The sequence below is a fragment of the Saccharomycopsis crataegensis genome (genome assembly GCF_037102585.1).
Source record: "Saccharomycopsis crataegensis DNA, jcf7180000000084, whole genome shotgun sequence".
Taxonomy (NCBI): domain Eukaryota; kingdom Fungi; phylum Ascomycota; class Saccharomycetes; order Ascoideales; family Saccharomycopsidaceae; genus Saccharomycopsis; species Saccharomycopsis crataegensis.
The window spans coordinates 3,413,483-3,435,904 of NW_027043829.1; the positions used below are offsets into that span (position 1 = coordinate 3,413,483).

The 22,422-nt window shown below is 37.2% G+C and overlaps 10 protein-coding genes across 10 annotated transcripts; 3 read left to right on the top strand and 7 right to left on the bottom strand. All coding sequences in view use genetic code 12, as the record gives it.

The window, feature by feature from the left end:
* Nucleotides 1-273: 273 nt before the first annotated feature.
* DASC09_044320 (lipase family protein) lies at nt 274-1,413 on the bottom strand (the record flags this gene model as incomplete). Its single annotated transcript, XM_064998031.1, has 1 exon — nt 274-1,413. The coding sequence occupies one exon, from the start codon at nt 1,411-1,413 to the stop codon at nt 274-276; it is 1,140 nt and encodes a 379-aa protein (XP_064854103.1).
* A 1,076-nt stretch (nt 1,414-2,489) lies between these two features.
* Nucleotides 2,490-4,526, bottom strand: DASC09_044330 (uncharacterized protein; the record flags this gene model as incomplete). The annotated part of the gene is made up of 1 exon (XM_064998032.1): nt 2,490-4,526. The coding sequence occupies one exon, from the start codon at nt 4,524-4,526 to the stop codon at nt 2,490-2,492; it is 2,037 nt and encodes a 678-aa protein (XP_064854104.1).
* Nucleotides 4,527-4,975: 449 nt separating this feature from the next.
* Nucleotides 4,976-6,298, bottom strand: DASC09_044340 (uncharacterized protein; the record flags this gene model as incomplete). Its single annotated transcript, XM_064998033.1, has 1 exon — nt 4,976-6,298. One exon carries the CDS (start codon nt 6,296-6,298, stop codon nt 4,976-4,978), a length of 1,323 nt encoding a protein of 440 aa, XP_064854105.1.
* A 217-nt stretch (nt 6,299-6,515) lies between these two features.
* Nucleotides 6,516-8,690, bottom strand: DASC09_044350 (GTPase-activating protein; the record flags this gene model as incomplete). Its single annotated transcript, XM_064998034.1, has 1 exon — nt 6,516-8,690. One exon carries the CDS (start codon nt 8,688-8,690, stop codon nt 6,516-6,518), a length of 2,175 nt encoding a protein of 724 aa, XP_064854106.1.
* A 688-nt stretch (nt 8,691-9,378) lies between these two features.
* On the top strand, nt 9,379-10,803 carry GCD1 (translation initiation factor eIF2B subunit gamma; the record flags this gene model as incomplete). Its single annotated transcript, XM_064998035.1, has 1 exon — nt 9,379-10,803. One exon carries the CDS (start codon nt 9,379-9,381, stop codon nt 10,801-10,803), a length of 1,425 nt encoding a protein of 474 aa, XP_064854107.1.
* Nucleotides 10,804-11,533: 730 nt separating this feature from the next.
* On the bottom strand, nt 11,534-13,639 carry DASC09_044370 (Tpo4 protein; the record flags this gene model as incomplete). The annotated part of the gene is made up of 1 exon (XM_064998036.1): nt 11,534-13,639. The coding sequence occupies one exon, from the start codon at nt 13,637-13,639 to the stop codon at nt 11,534-11,536; it is 2,106 nt and encodes a 701-aa protein (XP_064854108.1).
* Nucleotides 13,640-17,114: 3,475 nt separating this feature from the next.
* DASC09_044380 (cytochrome b5-like heme/steroid binding domain-containing protein) lies at nt 17,115-17,588 on the bottom strand (the record flags this gene model as incomplete). Its single annotated transcript, XM_064998037.1, has 1 exon — nt 17,115-17,588. The coding sequence occupies one exon, from the start codon at nt 17,586-17,588 to the stop codon at nt 17,115-17,117; it is 474 nt and encodes a 157-aa protein (XP_064854109.1).
* Nucleotides 17,589-17,937: 349 nt separating this feature from the next.
* ATG27 (Atg27p) lies at nt 17,938-18,882 on the top strand (the record flags this gene model as incomplete). The annotated part of the gene is made up of 1 exon (XM_064998038.1): nt 17,938-18,882. The coding sequence occupies one exon, from the start codon at nt 17,938-17,940 to the stop codon at nt 18,880-18,882; it is 945 nt and encodes a 314-aa protein (XP_064854110.1).
* A 718-nt stretch (nt 18,883-19,600) lies between these two features.
* RPL3 (60S ribosomal protein uL3 RPL3) lies at nt 19,601-20,761 on the top strand (the record flags this gene model as incomplete). The annotated part of the gene is made up of 1 exon (XM_064998039.1): nt 19,601-20,761. The coding sequence occupies one exon, from the start codon at nt 19,601-19,603 to the stop codon at nt 20,759-20,761; it is 1,161 nt and encodes a 386-aa protein (XP_064854111.1).
* A 324-nt stretch (nt 20,762-21,085) lies between these two features.
* Nucleotides 21,086-22,213, bottom strand: AGE2 (GTPase-activating protein AGE2; the record flags this gene model as incomplete). The annotated part of the gene is made up of 1 exon (XM_064998040.1): nt 21,086-22,213. The coding sequence occupies one exon, from the start codon at nt 22,211-22,213 to the stop codon at nt 21,086-21,088; it is 1,128 nt and encodes a 375-aa protein (XP_064854112.1).
* Nucleotides 22,214-22,422: the final 209 nt, after the last annotated feature.

Here is a 22,422-nt window from a genome sequence, read left to right on the forward strand (position 1 = left end):
TGAATAAGTGCTGCACCACTGTGAATGTCGGTATGATCCCACATCTGTGATCCCAGTACTGTGGGAGGCTCGGCACGGCATGGCCGACAACACAAAGGGAAGAAAGCAAGTGCGGCAAAAAATAGCGAGCTAAAATAAACAAGTATGCATTGAACTATCTAGAAACAGAAAAGAATATAAAAAAAATTAATATTAGATTATTAAAATATTGGCTTATCAAATTAATTGGATTATTAAATTAATTGGATTTTTAAAATATTGGATCACACAACATCACGATTGGAAGACCTTCTTAACTTCCTGCTCCAAACAGGTATCTTGTAAGTAAAAGTACCTAAGATGCTCATAAACGTGTAACCAATCGACGATATTAATTAAAGACCATCCAAATCCCTCAAGAACCGAGCTGTAAACGTACTTCCCAGTGTAAACCACTTTGTCAATTGGCTGAGGTAATGGTGACGAGTCTAATAACTTGAACTCTAATCCTGCGTGTGTGTAGACTTTTCCTGGAGGCACTAATGGAACATAGTCATCTTTGGCTATCACTCTCCAAAATCCCTCGGTCAATTCTTCAATTTCGCCCGCTTGATATTTCTCGTCCAACTCTTCAGTACCACACAATTCATCAACATAATCTGATAATTCTTGATTACCAATCTTTGGGCCTGCCAAAGAGATCACTAATGGGTTGTATCCTAACAACTTCAATTCAATAAGCGCTAGGTTAGTCAATGCCCCGCCTAATGAATGGCCAGTGACGGTGATGCTGTAATCTGGATGTTCTTGTAATTCTTGTATTACCAATGGGAAGATTTCATCATAAGTCGATTTGAATAAATCCATAAACCCTTGATGCACTTTACAATCTTCACAGGCCGTGTTTCCACCATTGATTGGGGTATAATCTTCTAATATAAGTTCGGCGTCTTTGAGGGCATCAGTAATGCTCAAGGTTCCTCTATACACAATCAACAATTCTTTGTTTACTTCACTGACGGCAACGTAACCGGTGGCCGTGATGTTGTAAGAATTGTTATCATCCAAGTCCACTTGAACTTCTGGGTAAAACACCTTTAAAATGCTATAATCATTGGAGTTCTCGGTACAGAACTCTAAGGCACAATTCAATGTTGGGCCTACGTAGACGTCAATAAAATATGGAGGGTCTGCACAGTAGGAAACCGCGGTCAAATTCGCAGCACGGTAAAATTGGTTATAAACTTTTGTGGGAATATCAGTCAGAACTACTGCCCCATCTTCGTATCTTGGCAACAACTCGCCTTTAGGATGGGTGAAGTTCAATGAATGTACAGCTTCATTTAAATCCTTGATGCTTGAGGCAATTGGGGATGCGTGGATGGCTGTTGAGAGCAACACCAAGATAGACAATAACTGGGAAATCATCTTCATGGGTATAAGAGTGCAAGTCAAAAACAAATAATTGATGGTGATGACTTTATTTATTATTTCCGTTTTTGGAATTATACCCCTCAAGTCAGTGGCAATTGGATAAGTATTGTGTTGTCAGAAGGGAGGATCACCGTTGAGAGAACAGGGCAAGAGTATTGGGTCCTTCAATGGAGGCGGTAGTGTCACACTATTTATATATATGAGAACCTCCACAACAAATTTTGCTGCACACAATTTGTTTAACCAAAGAATTTGAAAATCTTAAAAAGATGAAAAAAAACACCAAAATGGGCCGGGCCGATTGTCAAATTATTTGTATTCTTCACTAAGACCAACCTTAAAAGTGGAGAAGCGAGAAACATGGACCCCTAATCGAAAATTTTTTCGTTCCATAACCCGCGGGATTCTCACGTCCCAATGTCACCTAAAATGATCAACGCCGTTGATATTTTTTTTCGGTAATTTGGCCACCACCATAATAATGCGCGGCGACAACAACAATAATAGAGCATCGTAGCGCAGATGTTTGTTCAGGATTTTCCTTCTTTATACTTTCAATTAAGCTTACAATAATAGTTTACGAAATTCTTAAACGTGTTTAACTGTTGGCTTCCTAGTACCCCGTAACCAACATTTTGATGAATCCAAGATTAATCTTAAAAGCAGAGCTTGCAGAGCTTACTTAGCGTGACATCATAAGCTTTTTTTTTAAAAAAAAAAAACAAACCCTAAACCTTTAACCTAACATTTCCTAAATAGTACATATAAATAGGAATAATAATATTAAAAACAAAATCGTTGCACATAAACCTGAAAAATGAAAGAAATAAATAAAAAAACAAGAATCAACTCAGTGAGAATCATTATCAGCCAAGAAAAAAAAAAGGAAACTCCAAGAGATGAAGCCAAGCAGTAGCCGTGCTTATTGAAATATTTTAGAATTCCACAAGATTACCGTGCAACACATGTGTCAAATCAGAATACCTTTCTTTTAAACCTTTTATATTTGATTTTTTTTTTTTGCTACCCATTTTCCTCACACTTTAAATACTCCAACCAAACATAAATTTTAGCATTCAACTTTCCACCTTTTCGAAACCTCTTTCGGTGAGCTCATACTTCTTCAAGTTCCCATTTTTTACGTTTGATGTATTAAGCAATTCTGGATAGGTAACATCCAACACCACCAATCCAACAAATCCAGCGCCAATAGCAGTAAAAGATGATATGACAAACTTCTTTAAAAACTTTCCAAACTTACTGCTTGAAGTATCCTGCGTTGGTTCAGATTCAACATTTATGGTTGAATTAATTGACTCTCTGGCACTAGGAAATAATTCAGCTTTTGTTAAACCACGATCATTAAAATTGGTGAATGAATCAAAGTATCCATCTATACCATTGTTCCCTGATCTACCACCAAAAATCTGCCCATTAGTGAAAATTGAATCTGGATGAAGCACTTTGTTACGAGACCATTCATAGGCACTTAGCTCGCGAAATCTTGCTTCCCGTTCCCGCCTTTTGGTTTCTTTAATATTATAAAGAATATTTTCCAATAGTGCGACATTTTGAGGGCTGGAAAATATAGCTTCAAGTTTTTGATAATTTTCATCTGATGGAATCACATTCTTGTCTTGCAGTGTATCATTGTTATCTTTATGCGTGGCATTCATCACGATATGCTTAGGTTTGGTGAGCATATTCATAACCTCCTCCATATCGTTCACCTTAGGTCCTTCATAAGGAGATAGGTTTTCAAATAACTTGGCATATGCAAGTTCATCAGTATAACGGGCCTCAGTGCCTAGGTGCTTATTGGATGGTGTTGTGCCAACATTGACTTTATCCAATTCAATATCATCGAATTTGATTGGCCTTTTCTTATGATCAGCATTTGTATTGTTGATCTCTTCTTTCATATTCTGGATATCCACTGTCTTATCTTCAGGCAACTTGCTATCAGTATTACCATTTTTGTTAGCCTTGTTTTGAATACCGTCATCAGTTTTCTCCTGGACAATATCTACAGGATTACCAGCTAGCTTTGGGTCTCCATCTTCCCCAAGTAATTTAGCATCTGGCTTCCGGATCTTTTCTTGTATATCCTCATCATGGTGCTTCTCGTGGGCAACATGGTAGCAAGCGGCAGATTCGTGATGGCGGTCAAAATTCGCAACATTTGATTCGACAGCACCAATACCAGGATTTTTATTAAGCTCATTGACCTGGTCAGCAGTATCCTTTTTATCCATGGCAACATCATCAAATTGGACATGTTTACTTCCAGATCTTTTGACTTTGGATTCAGATCTTTTATTTGTTTTGCGGCTATCTTTGTCCTTCGTGGTTGAATCAGTCATGATATCACCAGAAGATTCTGGTGTAATCTTAGCATTCTGCTTTGATTTAGGGGAATTTTTAAATGAAACAACTAGCACGTCATCAATATCATCCACATTGCTCTTCAATTTACGAACATTGAACAAGGAATCGGATTTCTCTGGGCTGTTTGGAGTTTCATTTGTTGAAAGTCCCCCTACTTTGTCAGCATCAGCGTTATATTTTTCATTATTTCTTAAGTTTCTTTCTATGAATGGTCTCATAAAATTTTCCAGGGTTTGTTTTGTAGTAGATTTTCCCACACTGATATAAGAGCTAGCGGCGGTATCATTTAGACATTCTTTGCTTGATTTCCTATTCTTTTGCAAATTTTCAAGTACCTTATTAATTTTTTCGTTCTTTTCCTCATCACTCCTCTTCACGGCAGATTTATGTCCTTTTTTTGAATTCTTATTCTTCTTTGTGGCGTTAATCTCACCCCCAGATCTCTTGCAAGGCTTCCTGGTCAATGTAATGAAATCAATCTCATAATCATCGAGATTCTCATCATGCTCGGATTGTGAATTTCGCTGACCGTCTTTGTTATAATTTTTATTTTTTGTCCTGGTGTTGTAACCATTACTAGTTGTTGAATCTTGCTTGATTCTGAAATAAACGTACGATGATCTCCAAATAAAACCCCTTCGTTGAATCAATTGAGATCTCACACCGACACCGGAATTCTTGAATAGCCTGGCCTTGCAAAGACGGGCGTTAGATGCTCTAAGCATTATCGAATGATACTAATAACGAAAACTGGTATTAAATACCTATCACAAGTGTATTGCGGTAACACTTAATTGTTATAGATTGATAGATATATAAGGGGAAAAAAAAGAAGGATAACAACCTCATCGCTTTGTCACGTGCTAAAATGGGGTTGCTGTTGCAGGATCTCCCTTGTTATCATTGCATCATGATACTTCTAGTGGTTCCTAATATGGCTTTTATTAAATGATGTAGTTCTCTTGAACATTAATGTTGAGTGGTTTCATAGCATGCCCTGATTTTCTTATTATTTTGAAGACAATTGTGGAATTGAATTGAAGATGAGAAGCAAAGCGGCGGGCTAGATATTCCGTGTACCTCTGGAACAACGGTCTACAGATCAACAAGAGAAAAAGAAGGAAAAAAAAGATACTAGTCGCATACATATATATAATCACTCTATGCAAATAAATCACTTTGAAATCTTGCTAATCCATCTTGCCACCCCGTAGTTTCCTTGCCATAAGCTCTTTTTATCCGTCAAATAGCCAATCAAATCATCTTTCAAAGGATCAACTTCCTCTATATCCTTCCAGCCATATAATGCTCTAAGTTCCTTCCATTCTTCCAAATTCGGTTCAATTTTTGGCGCCGACCCATACTTCAAAGGCCCCAAGTTTATCCAATAACCGTTTTTTCCTTGCACCAATTTGCTGATGGAATCTAAATACTCAAAGACATTTTCCGCAGTATCAATGAAGAATTCCGTGACAATAATGACATTTTCAATTCCTTCAGGGTTTGGAAGTTCAAATTTCCGGAAATCAGCGTTGTGCAAGGTTAAGTTTTCTGGTTTTGGACGACTACCGTTCAAGTTGATGGTTCTCAATTGATTCGCCTCGCTGATATGGTGGGAATATGAATGAATGTAAGGATAAATTGTATAGTTCTTATTGTTTTGCTCACTATACACAAACTCATTGAATAAATGCATCAACATTGAGTACTCAACGGCGTGCACTTGTTGATACCCTTCCAACCCAATCTCATGCGCCACCCTCCCAAGACCCGATCCAGGAACAATCACTGCGGTATTGGATTTCTTAACATTCGATCCAAGCTTTGACAATCCTTTTTTGTAAAATTCCAATATTGGTGCCACTTCTTTCTCCCCAACACTTGACCAATCCCGCTGATAATGGCATAATGACTCAATTACCCTAAAGTTTTGCACCGACGGTACCGCCAAACGCATCTCTGAAGGTTCAATGTTGTATTTTTGAATCGCTGATTTGGCAATATCTTCCAAGACAATGGAATTCTCTTGGATCGCCTGTTCAACTTTGGAAACTCTGGCCAAATACCCGATTTTGTTGCCAATGTCCTTGTGGTGCCCCGACATTTGATTATAAGCGCTTCTTCTTCGGGAGTTCCATTTCTTGGTCTTAGCGTTATATTCTTGTATAGATTTCACGGCGTTGATGAGTTCAGCCCTGTGGCTGGAGATATCAGTTTTGACAAATTTATTGAAGAGAAATGATAAGCTCTTTAACTTGTAGGCGTTGGAAAGAACCATGATAATAAGTATGGGGAAGGCGATTTTAGTATTAACGTTAAAAACGAGCAATAAGGCGTATGTAATGAGGATAATTGAAGTCTTAGTGAGAAATTCGCTTAGTTCCTTTTGCTGTCTACTATTCATATTCCCGGTTGGATGTAGTCCTTCTTGTTTTTTGAGACTCACTTGGATACTGCTTGGGTTATTCTGGTTAAATTTCTTTTGCTCACTTTTCATGTGCCTGCACAAGAGCCATACAAGTGGTAACTAGGATGAAAAAATATTCTAATATATTCAACCAATGTGGAGGAAAACTATACTAATGAAAACAAAAAAAAAAACCACCAAGTAGAAAATAATGCTAGAGAAAACGAGCCAAAATGCAAACAAAAGAAATATTCTTAAACTAAAACAAACAAACAAAAAAAATACATTAATAAATTTAGCCTTTCAATTAGTCGGAAAAGAAACTCTTTGCAATTCCCCACTTCTTCTTCAATTCTTCATGCTCTATACTAACAGATTCGTACTCTCGCTTACTTTCCTTAAATTGCTTGTCTAAGTTATTCAATTGCTCTTCTAAGAACCTATTGGCCTCCATTACCTCCAAGTTCCTTTCCATAGTTCTTCTGATTTCTTCTTCAAGATCAAGATCTAATTCTTCCTTTGCCTTGAGCTTTTCAATCATATCTCCCGATTTTCCTTCTTCAGATGTCATTTCCTCAATTTCTTTTAATTGATTTGCTTGTTCAGATTCCAATTCCAGTATTTTCTCTTCTAATTGGGAGATTTCTTGCTTCAAATCGCTATTTTCATCTTCTAAATTCGCCAAATTAACTTTTCCCTGAATCATTTCGTTGGCAACTTCGACGTGTTCTTTATTTAACATAGCATAAGATTGTTCTAATTTTCTGATTTCTCTTGTTAGCTGGGCGTTTTTGGTTCTGAGAGTCTCTATTTCTTCTTCCCTTTCCTTCTCTAGTTTATAAATTTCCTCGTGCTCACTTTCGTATTTCTTTAAGGTCATTGGAAGAATCTTGATCTTCATGGCGTCTTGGACCAACTCATTAACCCTGTAAGAGTTTGCACTGTTGTTGACATTATTTGTGTTAGCTGAACCAGCACCAAACGTAAATGGGTTGGCGGCATATTCCTCGGTATTATCATCAATAATATAATACTCGAATAATTTATCTTTCAAATACTCCAATAATTGATCAAAATTGAATTGTAGTAATTTATCCTCATTCTTCATCATTAGAGCAATAGCGAATTTCAAACTTGACTCGATCCCTTCCGCAAGTATCACATCAAAAATTCTAATCACAATATCCAATGGGAACTTGTAAGCAAACATCGTCAAAAACCACTGAGAAGCATACATCGATGATTTGATTCCTTGTCTCATCAAATGCAAATGTAACTTAGGAGACATGTCCTCTAATAATCTTTCAAATTGATATAATATTAGGTGCAATCCTGGCATATCTGGTAAATAAAACTCTCTTAACCCGTAAACCTTCATCAATTTTGTCATCAAACAAAATGCTTCACTTTCATTCATATTCATTAATAAAGGCACTGCGATAAACGCCATACCTTGAGTGTAACCAACCTCACTATCAAACAATGAGTACGCCTTGATAATGTTAAATAGGCTATCTGACTTATCAGACATGCTATTATCCGTAACAAATCTTGTTCTTGATAGGTCTTTTTTGATTTGTTTTTCATGGTTGCTAGGTTCCAAAATAATAGAAGTGTAAATGTCCTCGAGACCATAAGATTTTGAATTGATCATTACTTGCCAGAGAAGACCTCTAAGCTTACTTGGAATACCGTTAGTCAATTCCCGGTACAATTTAACGGGATCTTTTGCAACACAATCATTATAATCATTAATGATCAACGACCAGAAGTCCCAGTCAATATAGTCTGATTGATTTGAGTCTGAGCCATGGCTTTCAATATTTTTCTGGAACTCGTTGAACAAGGTTTTCAAAGTATTTGTACCTAATTGTATTTGTTCTTGTTCTTTAGCGTCTAAAGCGTTAAAACATGCCTGATTTCCTTCATTCCGTGAAAGCAAAAGTTTGTAGCTGATAATCTCCCCTTTTTCGTCCTGGAATCCGTATCCATTCTTTATGGGTGGTTGTTGCGATGTATTCGAAGGCTTTCCTGTGAGCCAGTTGGTAAAGCTGCTGGTAAAGCCTGGTTTTTTAGCAGCTAGACTGGAGTTCTCACTACTCGCATCCTTTTCCCTGGCTGAAAACGCTACAGAAAAAGCAGAAGTATCTTCTGTTGGGTATCCTGATTGGTGTGAGTTGATTGTTGCCTTATCTAATTGCAGTTGGATGTCCTGCATATCATCATCATACTTGTCATCCAGAAGAATTTCTTTACTGTCATTATTGTGCTGAAGTCTCTTTATTGGGGATGTGAATTCTTCATCCTCTTCTTCCTCATCATCATCCATATACTCTGATTTGAGTGACTTTAACTTGGCGTTCACCTTATTCAATAAGTCCTCGTCTGACAGATCATCCTCGTCATCACTAAATGGTTTCTTGGTAACAGCCTTCTTGTCCACAAAAGTGGTATCCTCGAACTCACTATCACTTTTGCTCATGATTATTTCTTATCTCTTGTGATATTTTTGTATCTAGGATGAACCTCCGTCTGTGATGAATCCAGTTAAGAAAATGACAGGTACACAAAAAAATTAGCACCACACCAATAACAATAATAATCCCACTAGGACTCTTTCAATGAAAATGGAAAATAAAATAAAAAAACAAACAAAGGCACCAAACAAACAAAAAAAAGAAAATGTCCTTTGGAAAGTTCAAACAGCGATTATTTTCTTGATATTCCTTGTTTTCGTAAAAAGTTTTGTCGTGAACAAGTGAAACTGACCGATGATGTTTGAATCCATGGATTTGCACACAAAGAGAAAAATCTGATTATTTTATCACGTGTGATATCATGTGCTGCTCATTTCACTTGTGGTTGAAAGCTGCTGATTCTCAAGTCTCGACTCTCTTTTCCATAAAGATGATTGAATAATATGTACGGTAAAAGAGTTTTACTATTGTGACTTTTGCCTTTCAATATCTGTCTCCAGTATCAGTTGTTTATTATTGTAGTTTAGGCTTGTATAATATGCTAAGGGCACGCCCCACCAAAGCGTGGAACAGAGAGAAAAAAAAAAAAAAATTTTAAAGGCAAACACACTCATAGTTCATCTGCGAAATCATTTTCTTCCTGATCTCTGAACCTTTTTCATTATATCTTATTTATTTATTTATTTATTTACAATGGAATTCCAGGTGGTAATTTGCTGTGGGAAGGGTAAGAACCTCTCTCCTTTCTCTTCGGTGCGTCAGAATGGTATTCCAAAGGCTCTTATACCAATTGCCAATCGTCCAATGATTCATTACAGTTTGGAATGGTGTGATAGTGCTCCATTCCATTCGGTCATTGTGGTCACTGATACCTCTTCTAAAGATGCTGTTACTGGTGCCGTAAAGAAATATGAAGAAAAAAGAAATAAGGAATTGTTTAGTCAAGTAGAAGTTGTGGGTCTTGACATTGAAGGCACAGGAAGTATCGTGAAAGCGTTAACTGATCAAGGAAAGATCACTAGAGACTTTGTGTTGTTGTCGTGTGATTTTGTGACTGATCTTCCTCCTCAGATATTCATTGAACAATATCGTAACCGTGGGGAAAATGATATTGGGATGTGTACTTACTATAAGAACAATTTTACCACCATCGATGAAAAAAAGAGTAATTTGAAGAGATATTATACTTGTTATACCACAGATAAATACGGGGAGAACCACTTGTTGGATATTTACTCTAAGTCATCGATCGAGAAAACCAAATTCTTGAACCTTAGAACACAAATGGTGTGGCGTAACCCAAAGGTTAAAGTTTCTTCAAAATTGTTGGATTCATTTATTTACTTTTGTTCACTTAAAACTATACAAATTTTGGCAGAAGAAGATTACGACTTTGAATACAAGTCATGCACCAAGATCATGAGAGATTTGGCCAGACGTTCATGGCGTCATACCGTTCCAAAAGAGTCCATTAACATGTTCATATTGCCAGATGAATGTACATTTGCTCGTTCTTCTAATTTATCTATTTATTTGGAAGCTAATAGATGGATCATGCAAAATGAACATATGGAAAACATCAAAAAAATCCAGGCTGGTCAAATGGCTCCTCCACTAGGTAAAAAGGACAAAAATTCACCAAATGTCGGTCCAGAATCCCAAATTGGGCCAGAAACTACGATTGAAGAAAAAACCAATATCAAGAAAACTATCATTGGTGCCAATTGTAAAATCGATAAAAGATGTCGTATTGCTGGGTCAGTTATTTTAGATAATGTGACCATTCAAGATGACGTATTTTTGGAAAATTGCATAATTGGTGAAAAGGTGACAATTGAATCAAAGGTCAAATTGATCAATTGTAATGTGGAAAATGGTTACACTGTTGCAAAGGGAAAGAACCTTAAAGGTGAAACCTTGTTACAAATCCAGTTGGCGAACTTTGATCCTGAAGGCCTTTTTGAATTGAGCGGACCTGGTCTTACTATTGGTGACTCAGCAATCACTGATGACGATGAAGGTGATGATGATGATGATGATGATGATGACGACGAAAGTGATAATTTCATTGAAGATTTCGACGAAGATTTGGAAGGTGATGACTTGTTTGATCGCTAAGTCCATTTGGCATTTTAAATAATAAACGAAACGATTCTTTTTCTTTTTTTTCTCTTGTAGTATTGAGTCATATGTTCCAACAAAATCAACTGCAAAATAAAATAAAATAATCTTGTTTGAGCTGCCAGAAAGAGAAAATGCTTGTGTATAAGTAATCCAATCATCGAGGAGTAAGAAGTTGCTTTGCTATTTAACAAAAAAAAAAAAAAAAAGAGTCCATGACTTTTTTTTTGTACTGAATTCATCTCTACGACATTTATTATTTCAAGGTAGAATCATTAGATTAAACTAAAAATCATTCAATAATTAAAAATAAGATTGCAAGCAATTAAGAATTATAAAGCAAGAAAAGAAAGCATGAAAAATCAGGATAAAAAAGATCAGAATAGATAAGAAAAAGATCAGAATATATAAGAAAAACCAAAAGATTCTCTATTGTCGTTTTGCTCATCATAAAATGTGATGTAAGCGAAATATTGAAAAGCGCGCGCGCGCGTGTGTATGTTGTTGATGCATTGCGTGGAATGAGGGTTTGATTGGATTTGAAAAATTAAGATAGGTTGGTATTCTAAGAAGTGAATCAACAGGAAGAGTGACTAAAACATGGAAAAACAGAATCTTGAAAAAGATTTCATAAGAAATATGATAAAATAAAGAGAGATAAGAACGACGTTGGGATATATTTTTTCGTTTAATGAAGCAAATTGGGATCTCTAAGAGAGCAAGTATCTTAAACTTGTTCTGCAGCCACTGGACCACCAACTTTCTCCGATTTTCTGGTCAATTGTTTTTCCAATCTGTTCAATTCTTGGGCTTCAGCCGCTTCTTTAGCAGCTTCAGCCGCTTTCTGTTTCATCACCGCAGCGTAACTGAAGCGGGAACCTGCTCTTAGCTTTGGACCGTATTTGGCGAAAACCCATGGGATAGGAACCATAGCGACAGCGATGAAGGCAAAGATTGATGAAGCCCAGCCAATATGAACATTTTCATACATTTGAACGGTGAATAAAGGGAAAACAGATGCCAAGATATAACGCAAGAAGTTGTTAGCAGCGATGGCAGAAGCCACAGAAATTGGTGGGTACGAAAGGGAGAAGTATGTGATGGTACTAAAGAAAATAAGAATCAAACCAAACCCAAATGGAACCCCGCCAATAATTGGGACAATCCAGTGCACAGATTCACGACCACTCCATCCAACCCAGAATAAGCCAATTGGCAAAAAGATGGCACCGATCTTGGCTGGCAATAAACGAGTTTCTGGTACTGGAGGACTAAAGACGCCATTTTTGAAAAGAGGAGAAGATCCGTCTTCATTTTTCTTCCAGAAAACACATTTGACCAAGTACAAGTATAAAAGCATACCGAAAACTAAACCAACACCAATACCAAGGAATGGCAAGCCAGAGTTACCAAGACTCATCTTATAAACGCCCCTGAAAATCACTGGATAAGCTTCAAAGAATCCAAACAACACAGCAAAGATGAAAGCAGACCAGATAGAAAACACCAAAACGATTGGTTCAACAGCCAACATAACACATGGCTTGGTGATGTAAAGCGAGATGATTTCTTTCACGTAGTCGGAAAGGTTAATATCAGGCTTAGCAACCTTAATACCTCTTTTTTTAGCTCTTTTTTCCAAAAGCACTGGTTTATAGGTTTCTGGACAAAGTGTTAAAAAAGGCAAAAGACCAGCACCGAAAAACAAATCAATCCACATTGTCCATTTCCAAGATTCCTTTTCCACGGCATAGCCACCAATAACTGGACCAACAATTGGACCAGCAAATGGAGCCATACAGAAGAAACTCATAGCGACTTCAATTTCGTCTAAAGCCCACATGTCAACAATTGTACCACTGGCGACAGCAAGAGCAGGAGATCCAACTAAACCAGCAAAGAAACGAAGCACAAGAACTTCTCTGATTTTTTTGGAAAACCCAACACCAAGGGTGAAAATCAAGGAAATTGGGAAAGATGTTAAATAAACAATTCTTCTACCGTACAATTCTGATAAAGGAGCAGCAATCATAGGGCCAAATGATAACCCAAGAACATAGAACGTTAACCCAGAAATTGCCAATTCTTGGGAGGCCATACCACGCTCAACCATATCAAAGATCCCACAAGTATATAGAGAGGAGCCAAAAGTAACCACGAGAGCTGTGAATGCAGTGGTCATTGTGACAAACCACTTCTTTAGAGGGGACCAATTTTGAGGATTTTCTGGGTCCTTTGGTCCATCCCAGTCCAATTTTTCAAGAGGAATGGCCTCTTCATTGATACTGGTTTCCTCAGTTGGTTGATTAGATAACGCCTGTTTGACTTCAGAGAGTCTTCTTTCGGTAGTTCTAACTCTTGAGATTCTAGAAATTTCTCTGTGTAAGGCACTATCAAGATTTCCCAATTGAGGCAATTCCTCACTTGAATCACCAGTGTATTTCAAGGCCTCGTCGGTGTCTGAATCAGAGTCGGAATGTAAACCAGAATTAGTCACGGTCCCTTTGCTGCTTGGGTTTGCGACATCATCATGATTAGTCACCGGCTTCTGGATAGCAGGCTCGCTCTGAGCTGTTATTGTGCTGATCGAGTTATTGTCTGTGATATCACTTTCTGGTTGCTGTCTGTCGGTGAATCTTTCGTTATTGTCATTTGATGTTTCGAGTTCAATGGAGTCTCTTTCAGAAGCAGTTTCATAATTAGATGAGTGAGCAAAAGACCCAGTTGATTCACTATTTGGTAAATTGGTAGACGATGACGCAGTGGAAGCCTGAGATTGGAAGGCTTTTTTGATCTGCTCCTCATCTGCTTTGTTGGCACCAAAGAGAGACATTGTTATGATGTTGTTTGTTTGCTTTTTAGGGGCAGGGAAAAAAATCACTGAAAATACTAAGTTGGGACCTTAGCAAAATATATTAGAATTGAAGGATAAATGATAGGGATTATGGCACAAATAATATCCTGTTGCCTTTTTCACGAAATGAGTATAGGAGTTACTCTTTATGATAAAAGCAAGAATGGTGTGAATTAAATTCCGTAGATTAAAGATGGTTGATAATTAGAAGAATCCACAAGATAATTTCTTTCTTCTTATTCCTTGGCCTAGGTTTAATGCCAGACTATCTAAAAAAAAAATTTCAAAAAAGGGTATTGGTGGAAGTTATGGACAGGGTCAAAAAAAAGGGACTCCCTTATTTATTTATACTTGATGAACAATGTAGGTTCTGGCCACACGGAAAAGGAAAAAAAAAAAAAAGGAAAAAAAAAAGGAAAAATTGTAAAGAAAAAGGATATTTTTTTTCCTTGTGTGTGCGTTGGGTTGCAGGTGCAACGGTAAACTCTATGATCTTCCTACGCTAATGAAACTAGCCCCCAATATAGAAACCATTGCGGTGGTGGCGAGATCACTAGCAGAGGTTGTGCCTTTCAATGGTTATATTCTGAAAGTCCCCTCCCTCTCTTGTTACTACTGCCCCGGTGTTTCTTCGACAACCATCTCTATCTCTGCATCATGCACATTCACTTTCCCAAAGCGCATTCTCACGGACAGTTTTGGGACCGGAGGTTTCCAGGTTTTTCTTACAACAAAAACAACAACAACAACAACAATAACAAGAAAATGAGAAAACGGGTTTCCTTCATGTTATTTTTCACCAGCAATGTGCCATGGATAGACAGATGGCTGGGCCATATCAGAATCACTGGTCTTTTGGCCACTTATTTTGCGGGACTGGACGCCAGATGTGCGTTGTTTTTTGTTGTAAGGATGCTGGGGCAATGATCCTGGTTGCCATGAAGACGATGACAAATTGTTGGCCGCCCGTGCGTCGGTGTGAAAAACAACTTCCGTTGCCGAGGGCAGCCCAACCGCCTTCCGATCCGATTTCCTTCTGTGAGAAGTTTAATCCCAATATGACACAACCTGGTGAACCACAGCCTGGTTATATTTATATCCAATAATACCTATACATCCTGAGACGGTTGGGCCTTGCATACGTCAAAAAATGTGACTGTAACTATTGGGAACTCCCCCAGAATATTTCACTGAGATCTGGAAACTTGCCATATAGGTGGTGTTATTGAGTTGCCATCATTAATTGGAAATTCAGGCATATTAGGACTAAGGAAACAATACTTAAGTAATCGCCATAGCGTTCAAAGTATCGTAAAAAAAAAAAAAAAACCCCCCGCAAAGTTGTGCAACATCACGGTAGTTATGGGTAACATAAATTTGTTAAAATCGAATAATCACTGTCAATAATGCAGTACTATAAAGTTGTCAAAAAACCAAGAACCTTGCTTTAAAAATTAATCACATCATCAGTTAAAAAAAAAAACTCAATAATTATTAAGGGAAGAGGTTGTACTGTAAAGACATAACGTAACATGTCAACTTGATTAAATGGTGACTAGAATATAAAAGAAATGGGATGCTGTCCTATAAAAAGATGGTTACACACTATATAATCCTGGTAACGAACCACTATTCATATCCGGGGCTCGTCCTCATTCTTTACAACTATTGTAATAAAATAAAGTATTGATTCTTATCTTCTCCGCAGACCACTGCAATATTTCAAATACAGAGTATTATCAATGTAGTAACCATCAATATTGTGAAATATAATGCAAAAAGAATAAAGGGGAAAAAAAAAGAAAAAGAGGACATGAACTTCAAAAATATATCACAAAGTGTTATCAGATAAATGAAATATCCCAGCACCATGTGTCTATCTCAAACGCCATCACACAACTAGGAATGTTAAGGGACAAATCAATCTCCACCAAAAACAAAAACAAATTGCTAAACTAAGTTGTACTCAAATTCAGACCTCTCAGACTCTATATCGCAATCAATTGAGACGAAAAAAAATTGTCTTTGTTTTGTTGTTAAGCACAAAGATCAACATATGCTTTTTAATTGGTGGTATCATTAATGAAAATATGCTCATTAATATTCATCTGATGACTAACTGTTGAAAGTTGAGGTAATGCTTAATGCTCTGGTGTTTTTTTCAGTTGAAACAAAGAGTGACAAATTCTGTTTTGCTCTTTTCCCAAATTGTGGTTTCATTCCCATCAGGATAAAGTTTCAAAATTCTCCAGTGGAAATTTCAAACTAAAAAATCTGCACCATATAATAAAATTGCAATTTTCCCTTTGGTAACTTGAATTATCAAGTTTTTTTATTAGTGACGTGACTAATATTTGAGAAACAAGTATATATGGATAAGAGAGTAATTCACAGTATCTGTCGGAGTGTACTACTGTGGCGGTTCTTTAGACTATGGATCACAGCTCATTGACGAATGATGCTTGATCAATGTTAACTAACTCTGTACATTGATTGCTCCAATACAACACCAGTGGGCTGCAACCACTAAGCAATGTATATGGATATTACTATGTTTAGATTCTTCTGAACATAGATATAAAAGGGCTTTCATCTGTCATCATATGAAAGGAAGAATTAATTACTTGGAGGATAGAAGAATAATAACTCAATATTATTCGAAAAACTATCTACTAGAAGTAGACTAACAAATAAATGAACCAATCAACGACCCAAACTAATAACCAACTTTGTAATGGATACTTCATCTAATCTACAATATCTATATTGCTTTACTTTTTCTACAGACCTACTGTGAATCTGGCTCATATGCTATTTAGGATATTTGTGGTTAATTAATAATTAACATATGATTAACTCATTCATCGATAATAATAACAGTAATTGGGCTAATGAATTAACTATTAACTTTTGGGTGCGCGTAGCAAAATAACAATATTCATGTATGTGCCTTCAAAAAAACCGCTCCCTTTTCAACAAGCCTCGCTAGCACAATCGGTAGTGCATTCGACTCTTAGCAATAGGCGTCATCGAAAGGTTGCGGGTTCGAGCCCCGCGTGGGGCTTTTCTTTTCAACTTTTTTTCTGACTCAAAACAGTGCGCTAGCATTCACTTCTCCTCTTGCAAAATATTCCCTTAAATTGACAGCAGCCTTTTTTTTTTTTGTAGCTCTCAAGTTTTTAGATCTGAATCTTGAAAAGTAATGTTATCCTATTAGCAGAAATCTTGGAAAAAACTGTAATTATTTCAAATATTTATATACTAACTAACGGCAAAAATTGTAGCAAATTGATAGGAGGAAGATGGGGGCATACTTCACTTATTAGGGCATAAAAAGGAGCAAGAAATGCCAAAGAAAATGTGAAACAATTTTTTTTTTTTTTTTTTTCATTGTTCTTGCTATTCATCATCTTCTTATACAATAGATTTGGTCTTCATGACTCAACCCATTCTTCTAAGTTTCCTCGGCAACTAATTTACCAACAACAGGGTATTTTCTTTTGAATAACGCTTCCCAATCATCCAAAGCAACCTTCTCCGTTTCGGTTAAATCGTTCAAGTCATCAATTGGCTGTTCAAAAGTTCTAATGACGTCGAACTCAAACGAGTTCTTGGCCAAACCCCTTGAAGCATCATGTCCAGCAAAATTGGAATAAGGCCCACTAGGACCATAAAATCCACGAGCTGAGCTGGCATTATAGACAGTGCCTTTCACAGCAATAAAGATTTCTTTTTCGTCATGTCCATTGTATTGCGAGAGCTGACGAGGAGTGAATGATCCTTCAACGATCGGCTTCTTCTTTTCCACTTCTGGTTTCTTTTTACCTTTGGATTTCAAATTTGGATTCTGTTTGTAAGATGGGAAAAGAGTAATCTTAACAATGTAACCAGTCACAATGACCAATAATGCTAGAACGATATTATTCATGTTGATTTTAGGAGAACTCGAGTTAGATAATGAAGAAAGAGACGTTTGGCTCGTTTATTTGTGTCAAGTTTGGTTTTTTCAGACAGCGTAAACACCGCAGCGATGGGTCATTGCGGTGTCTCCTGCTTCCGATACCATCCTGTGAATTAATACATCATCAAATGAAATATATAAAATTAAAAGGCAAAAATAGAATTGGATTGTACATATTTACATGATGATCAGCCTCAAATTAGATAGCAAACAAGATAATATTAAGGTGTTGTAACTGTTCACTTTCGGTTCATGTGATGATAGGAGCAAAAAAAAAACAACCAAGAAAAAACAGAAAATAAAAAACAAAAACAGGATGTTAGTTAACTATATCGCTATCTCACTGTACCTATCACCTACAACAATGTTGATGAATGCCTTATATTCCATTCTGTTATTAGCCAGTGTCACTCAAGCATTTGATTGCTTCAAGAAGGAAATAAATGAATTCAATTTTGACTCACTTAAAGGTCTCCATCATATTTCCATGGTGCATGACACACCGCCATCAGTATCTAATATAACCTGGTTTATCAATGTTTGCGGGGCCATAAATGATAACGAAAACAAAGAGTATTATGATGTCTTGAAAGAATGTCCGAATGAATCACAGATCTGCGGGGTCAGGTATATCTCGTTACCGGGTGCTGAACCTTTGAAAACTGAAGTAATCTCATTCTCCAACTCATTAAACCCGGAATTCAACGTTGATAGACAATACAAAAATAGCAATAAGAACGATGAAGAAACAACCTTGGTGAATATTAAGCTCAAGGGAGCAAACTGGGGCTCGAATACCATTGGTAGCAGTATCAGCTTCATTTGTGATGAAAGTGTCAATGAGGATAAGCAGAATGACCAAGATAACATACAAATAAAGACATGGGATAATGAAAACTTGGAAATTGAATGGCGAACTTCATCCTTATGCTCGAAGGAGAAAAAACCATCTGAAGGTAATGATGATAAGAATGATGATAAGAATGAAGACGACACAAAGAAACCTTCAACATCATCCGGGTTTAGTCTCTTTTCATTCATTATTAATGTGATTTGCGTTATTATATCTATTTACATCGTTATGGCTGTCTGGTTAGCCATCACAAAGAGAAATGGTACTCCATTGAACTGGAAGGACACTATAAATGAGGTGACGGAGATTTTGGTGGATATCGCCAGAAGCGTTCCAGGGTTTGCCAAAGAAGTCGTTGAAAAGTTCTTTGGTAATAGTACTTCTAGAGGTGGTTACAGTGCGGTTTGAACAATTTTCCATATAATATTTACTATTCTTCTATCCTTCTAGTGCCTAATATATATCTGATAAAATATTACGGAGTACAATACTTTTATTTCCGGTTTTTACGTGAGAGGGTGAAATGACAACAGAAAAGGAAAGGGATGAAGAGTTGACTTCTTAATCCTATATCGATTCTTATCTTCACTCGATCTCGAGTTAGATATGTGATAAGAAGATCAGATGTTATCACCGTACTTGGTCTCTTTAACTATCTGATAGAACGCACAACTCAAACAAGTGGCTCGTATTTAACAACTTGTTATAAGGCTGAATTAACAGTAATAAATCAAAGAAGGTAAGTGTATTAAATGAATAATAATAATGGGATTGGTTCTTCTCTTCTAATAACAACAAGGAAGACAAATAATAATAAACAACAAAATAATTTAACACGATAAAATGTAAAGTAGGGTGACCATATTCGTAGTATGTACGATAGAGCAGTACATATGGTGCGGTTAACAATATACTAAACGCACATACACATAAAAACAATGTAATTACCCTACCAGAAGGACGCCACTTTTCAATTACATCCCAACACCAATTTGATGCAAAGAAAAATTTTTCACTTTTTTCAGCGCTAAAAAAAAATAAAAAGACAATACCATCCTTTCTGAACTCTTCTCTTCTTTTCTCTTTTCTTTATCAAAACTTTTATTTCATTACTACCCATTTAACAATGTCTCACAGAAAGTACGAAGCCCCAAGACACGGGCATTTAGGTTTCTTGCCAAAGAAGAGAGCTGCCAGACACCAAGGTAGAGTTAAGTCTTTCCCAAAGGATGACAAGACCAAGCCAGTTGCTTTGACCGCCTTCTTGGGTTACAAGGCTGGTATGACCACCACCGTTAGAGACTTGAACAGACCAGGTTCTAAGATGCACAAGAGAGAAATCGTCGAAGCCGCTACCGTTGTTGACACTCCACCAGTTGTTGTTGTCGGTGTTGTCGGTTACGTCGAAACTCCAAGAGGTTTGAGATCTTTGACCACCGTCTGGGCTGAACACTTGTCTGACGATGTTAAGAGAAGATTCTACAAGAACTGGTACAAGTCTAAGAAGAAGGCTTTCACCAAGTACTCTGCTAACTTCTCCAAGAACTCCGAAAAGGAATTTGCTAGAATTGTCAAGTACTGTTCTGTCGTTAGAGTTTTGGTCCACACCCAAATCAAGAAGACTCCATTGACCCAAAAGAAGGCTCACTTGGCTGAAATCCAATTGAACGGTGGTTCCATCGCTGATAAGGTCAACTGGGTTAAGGAACACTTGGAAAAGACTGTTGCTGTTGACTCTGTTTTCGAACAAAACGAAATGATCGATGTCATTGCTGTCACCAAGGGTCACGGTTTCGAAGGTGTTACCCACAGATACGGTACTAAGAAGTTGCCAAGAAAGACCCACAGAGGTTTGAGAAAGGTCGCTTGTATTGGTGCTTGGCATCCAGCCCACGTTAACTGGACTGTTGCCCGTGCTGGTCAAAACGGTTACCATTCCAGAACTTCTATCAACCACAAGGTTTACAGAGTTGGTAAGGGTGAAGATGAAGCCAATGGTGCTACTGAATTCGACAGAACCAAGAAGACCATTACCCCAATGGGTGGTTTCGTCAGATACGGTGAAATCAAGAACGATTTCGTCTTGGTTAAGGGTTCTATTCCAGGTATCAAGAAGAGAATTGTGACCTTGAGAAAGTCCTTGTACGTTGACACTTCCAGAAGAGCCACTGAAGAAGTTACCTTGAAGTGGATCGACACTGCCTCTAAATTCGGTAAGGGTAGATTCCAAACTCCAGAAGAAAAGCACTCTTTCTTGGGTACTCTTAAGAAGGACCTTACCAACTAAGTTTTCTAAAGCTTTTTGTTTCCTAAAGTTTCTTTTACTTATTGGTTTTGCAACTTTATAAATAACTGTTAAATTAATGATTTATGAAGTACTTCTATTTAATTATAAATTTGTAAAGTGATTTTATAACTTTTTGATTTTGTCCAACTCCAAATGGAGAACTTACAATGAACACTTTAAATTACTATCACCTTTTTTGAGTAACTGTATTGGGCCATTCTAAAAGTTTGTAGAAGAATTACAAAAAAAAAGCGTACATATAAAGGTAACTAACAATGCTAACAAAAGTGCTACTGGCTCATGGGTCCATATTCTATAATATCATCAACTCCATACGTTTTTGAAAAGATCATCATCAAGTGCAGATTTCTTTGTAGCGCTCGCTGTATTATTGGAGCCATTCATCAAGGTTGGTGCACTACTCCACACATTGGAAGAGCTGTAGTCAAAATTAGTATTGATGCCAGTACTGGTGCTACTGGAAGAAGCAGCAGAAGTATTACTGGACAAGTTCAAACTTGCTAATGAATTGCTCAAACCACCGAATGAACTACTAGGTTGTTGCTGTTGTTGTTGTGGTTGAGAATACAAGTTTCTCGAGACCGGCGAAGGGGCTACCGCAGGTTTATTATAATTAGATGGAGTAGAATATAACGCCAAAATGGATTTTTTCAAATCTTGACGGCCAGATTGCTGAGTTGAATTAACAGTAGCGGCAGTAGCACCAGTGGACGAAGGAATACCTGTATTAGAAGGACTTGAAAAATTCAAGTCTAACAATCCACCGGTAGAAGCAGCAGCCGGAGCACTTGGTTTGGGTAAAGGCTTGTCATTGAGATCTTTAGAATTAGCAGATGACAGAGGGGCAGAAGTTGTAGATAATTCAAAGCCTCCTAATAGATCAATGCCATTGCCATTGGAAGGAGCAGATACAGATTTTGGAGCAGATGAATCTGGAAGAATATTTGTATTGGCCGACTCTGTAGATGATGATGACGTGTTGATAGTTTTTGGATCAGGAAGATATTTAGTTGCAACCCACTTCTTCAACTCGTATTTGGTTCTAATAAAGTTTTGTATTTTGCTATCATCCGGAACATGATTGTCAGGTAAATTATGCTCCCAATAAACATTAGCCTTTTCATTTCCCCATGCCACCATTGATTGAACCTGGTCATCAGTCCAGGAATCCAAGTCTATCGATTTAACCTTCGATATATGTGTTCCCATGGATCTATGGATACCAGAACATCTAATGCATACGAAAACCCCTATGTTCCACGAAGCCCATCTTGGATTAGTGGCCACTTTACAATCAGCGCAGTTTTTGTTGGCAGCCTGCTTTGCTAATGCTTTAAGGATTTGTTGGTTCTTTTCACTATGTGATTTTCTAGATGTCGCACCAGAAGATGCTCCTCCATGACCAGAGCGATAAGATGATCTATACGACATTCTCAACGTTGGGCTCAGAATTTCTGCCTGGTAATCAGATCTGAATCATTCAGTTCTAAACACTTTGGCTTTTTTTTTCTGCGCGTCGGTGGTTCTTAACCGGCCTGTAGCTAGACCATGCAATGCATGGATTCGTTATCATTTACTTTTTATTACAAATACACAGGATTATATTGTTGCAAGAAATTGTAGAATAAACTAATACATAA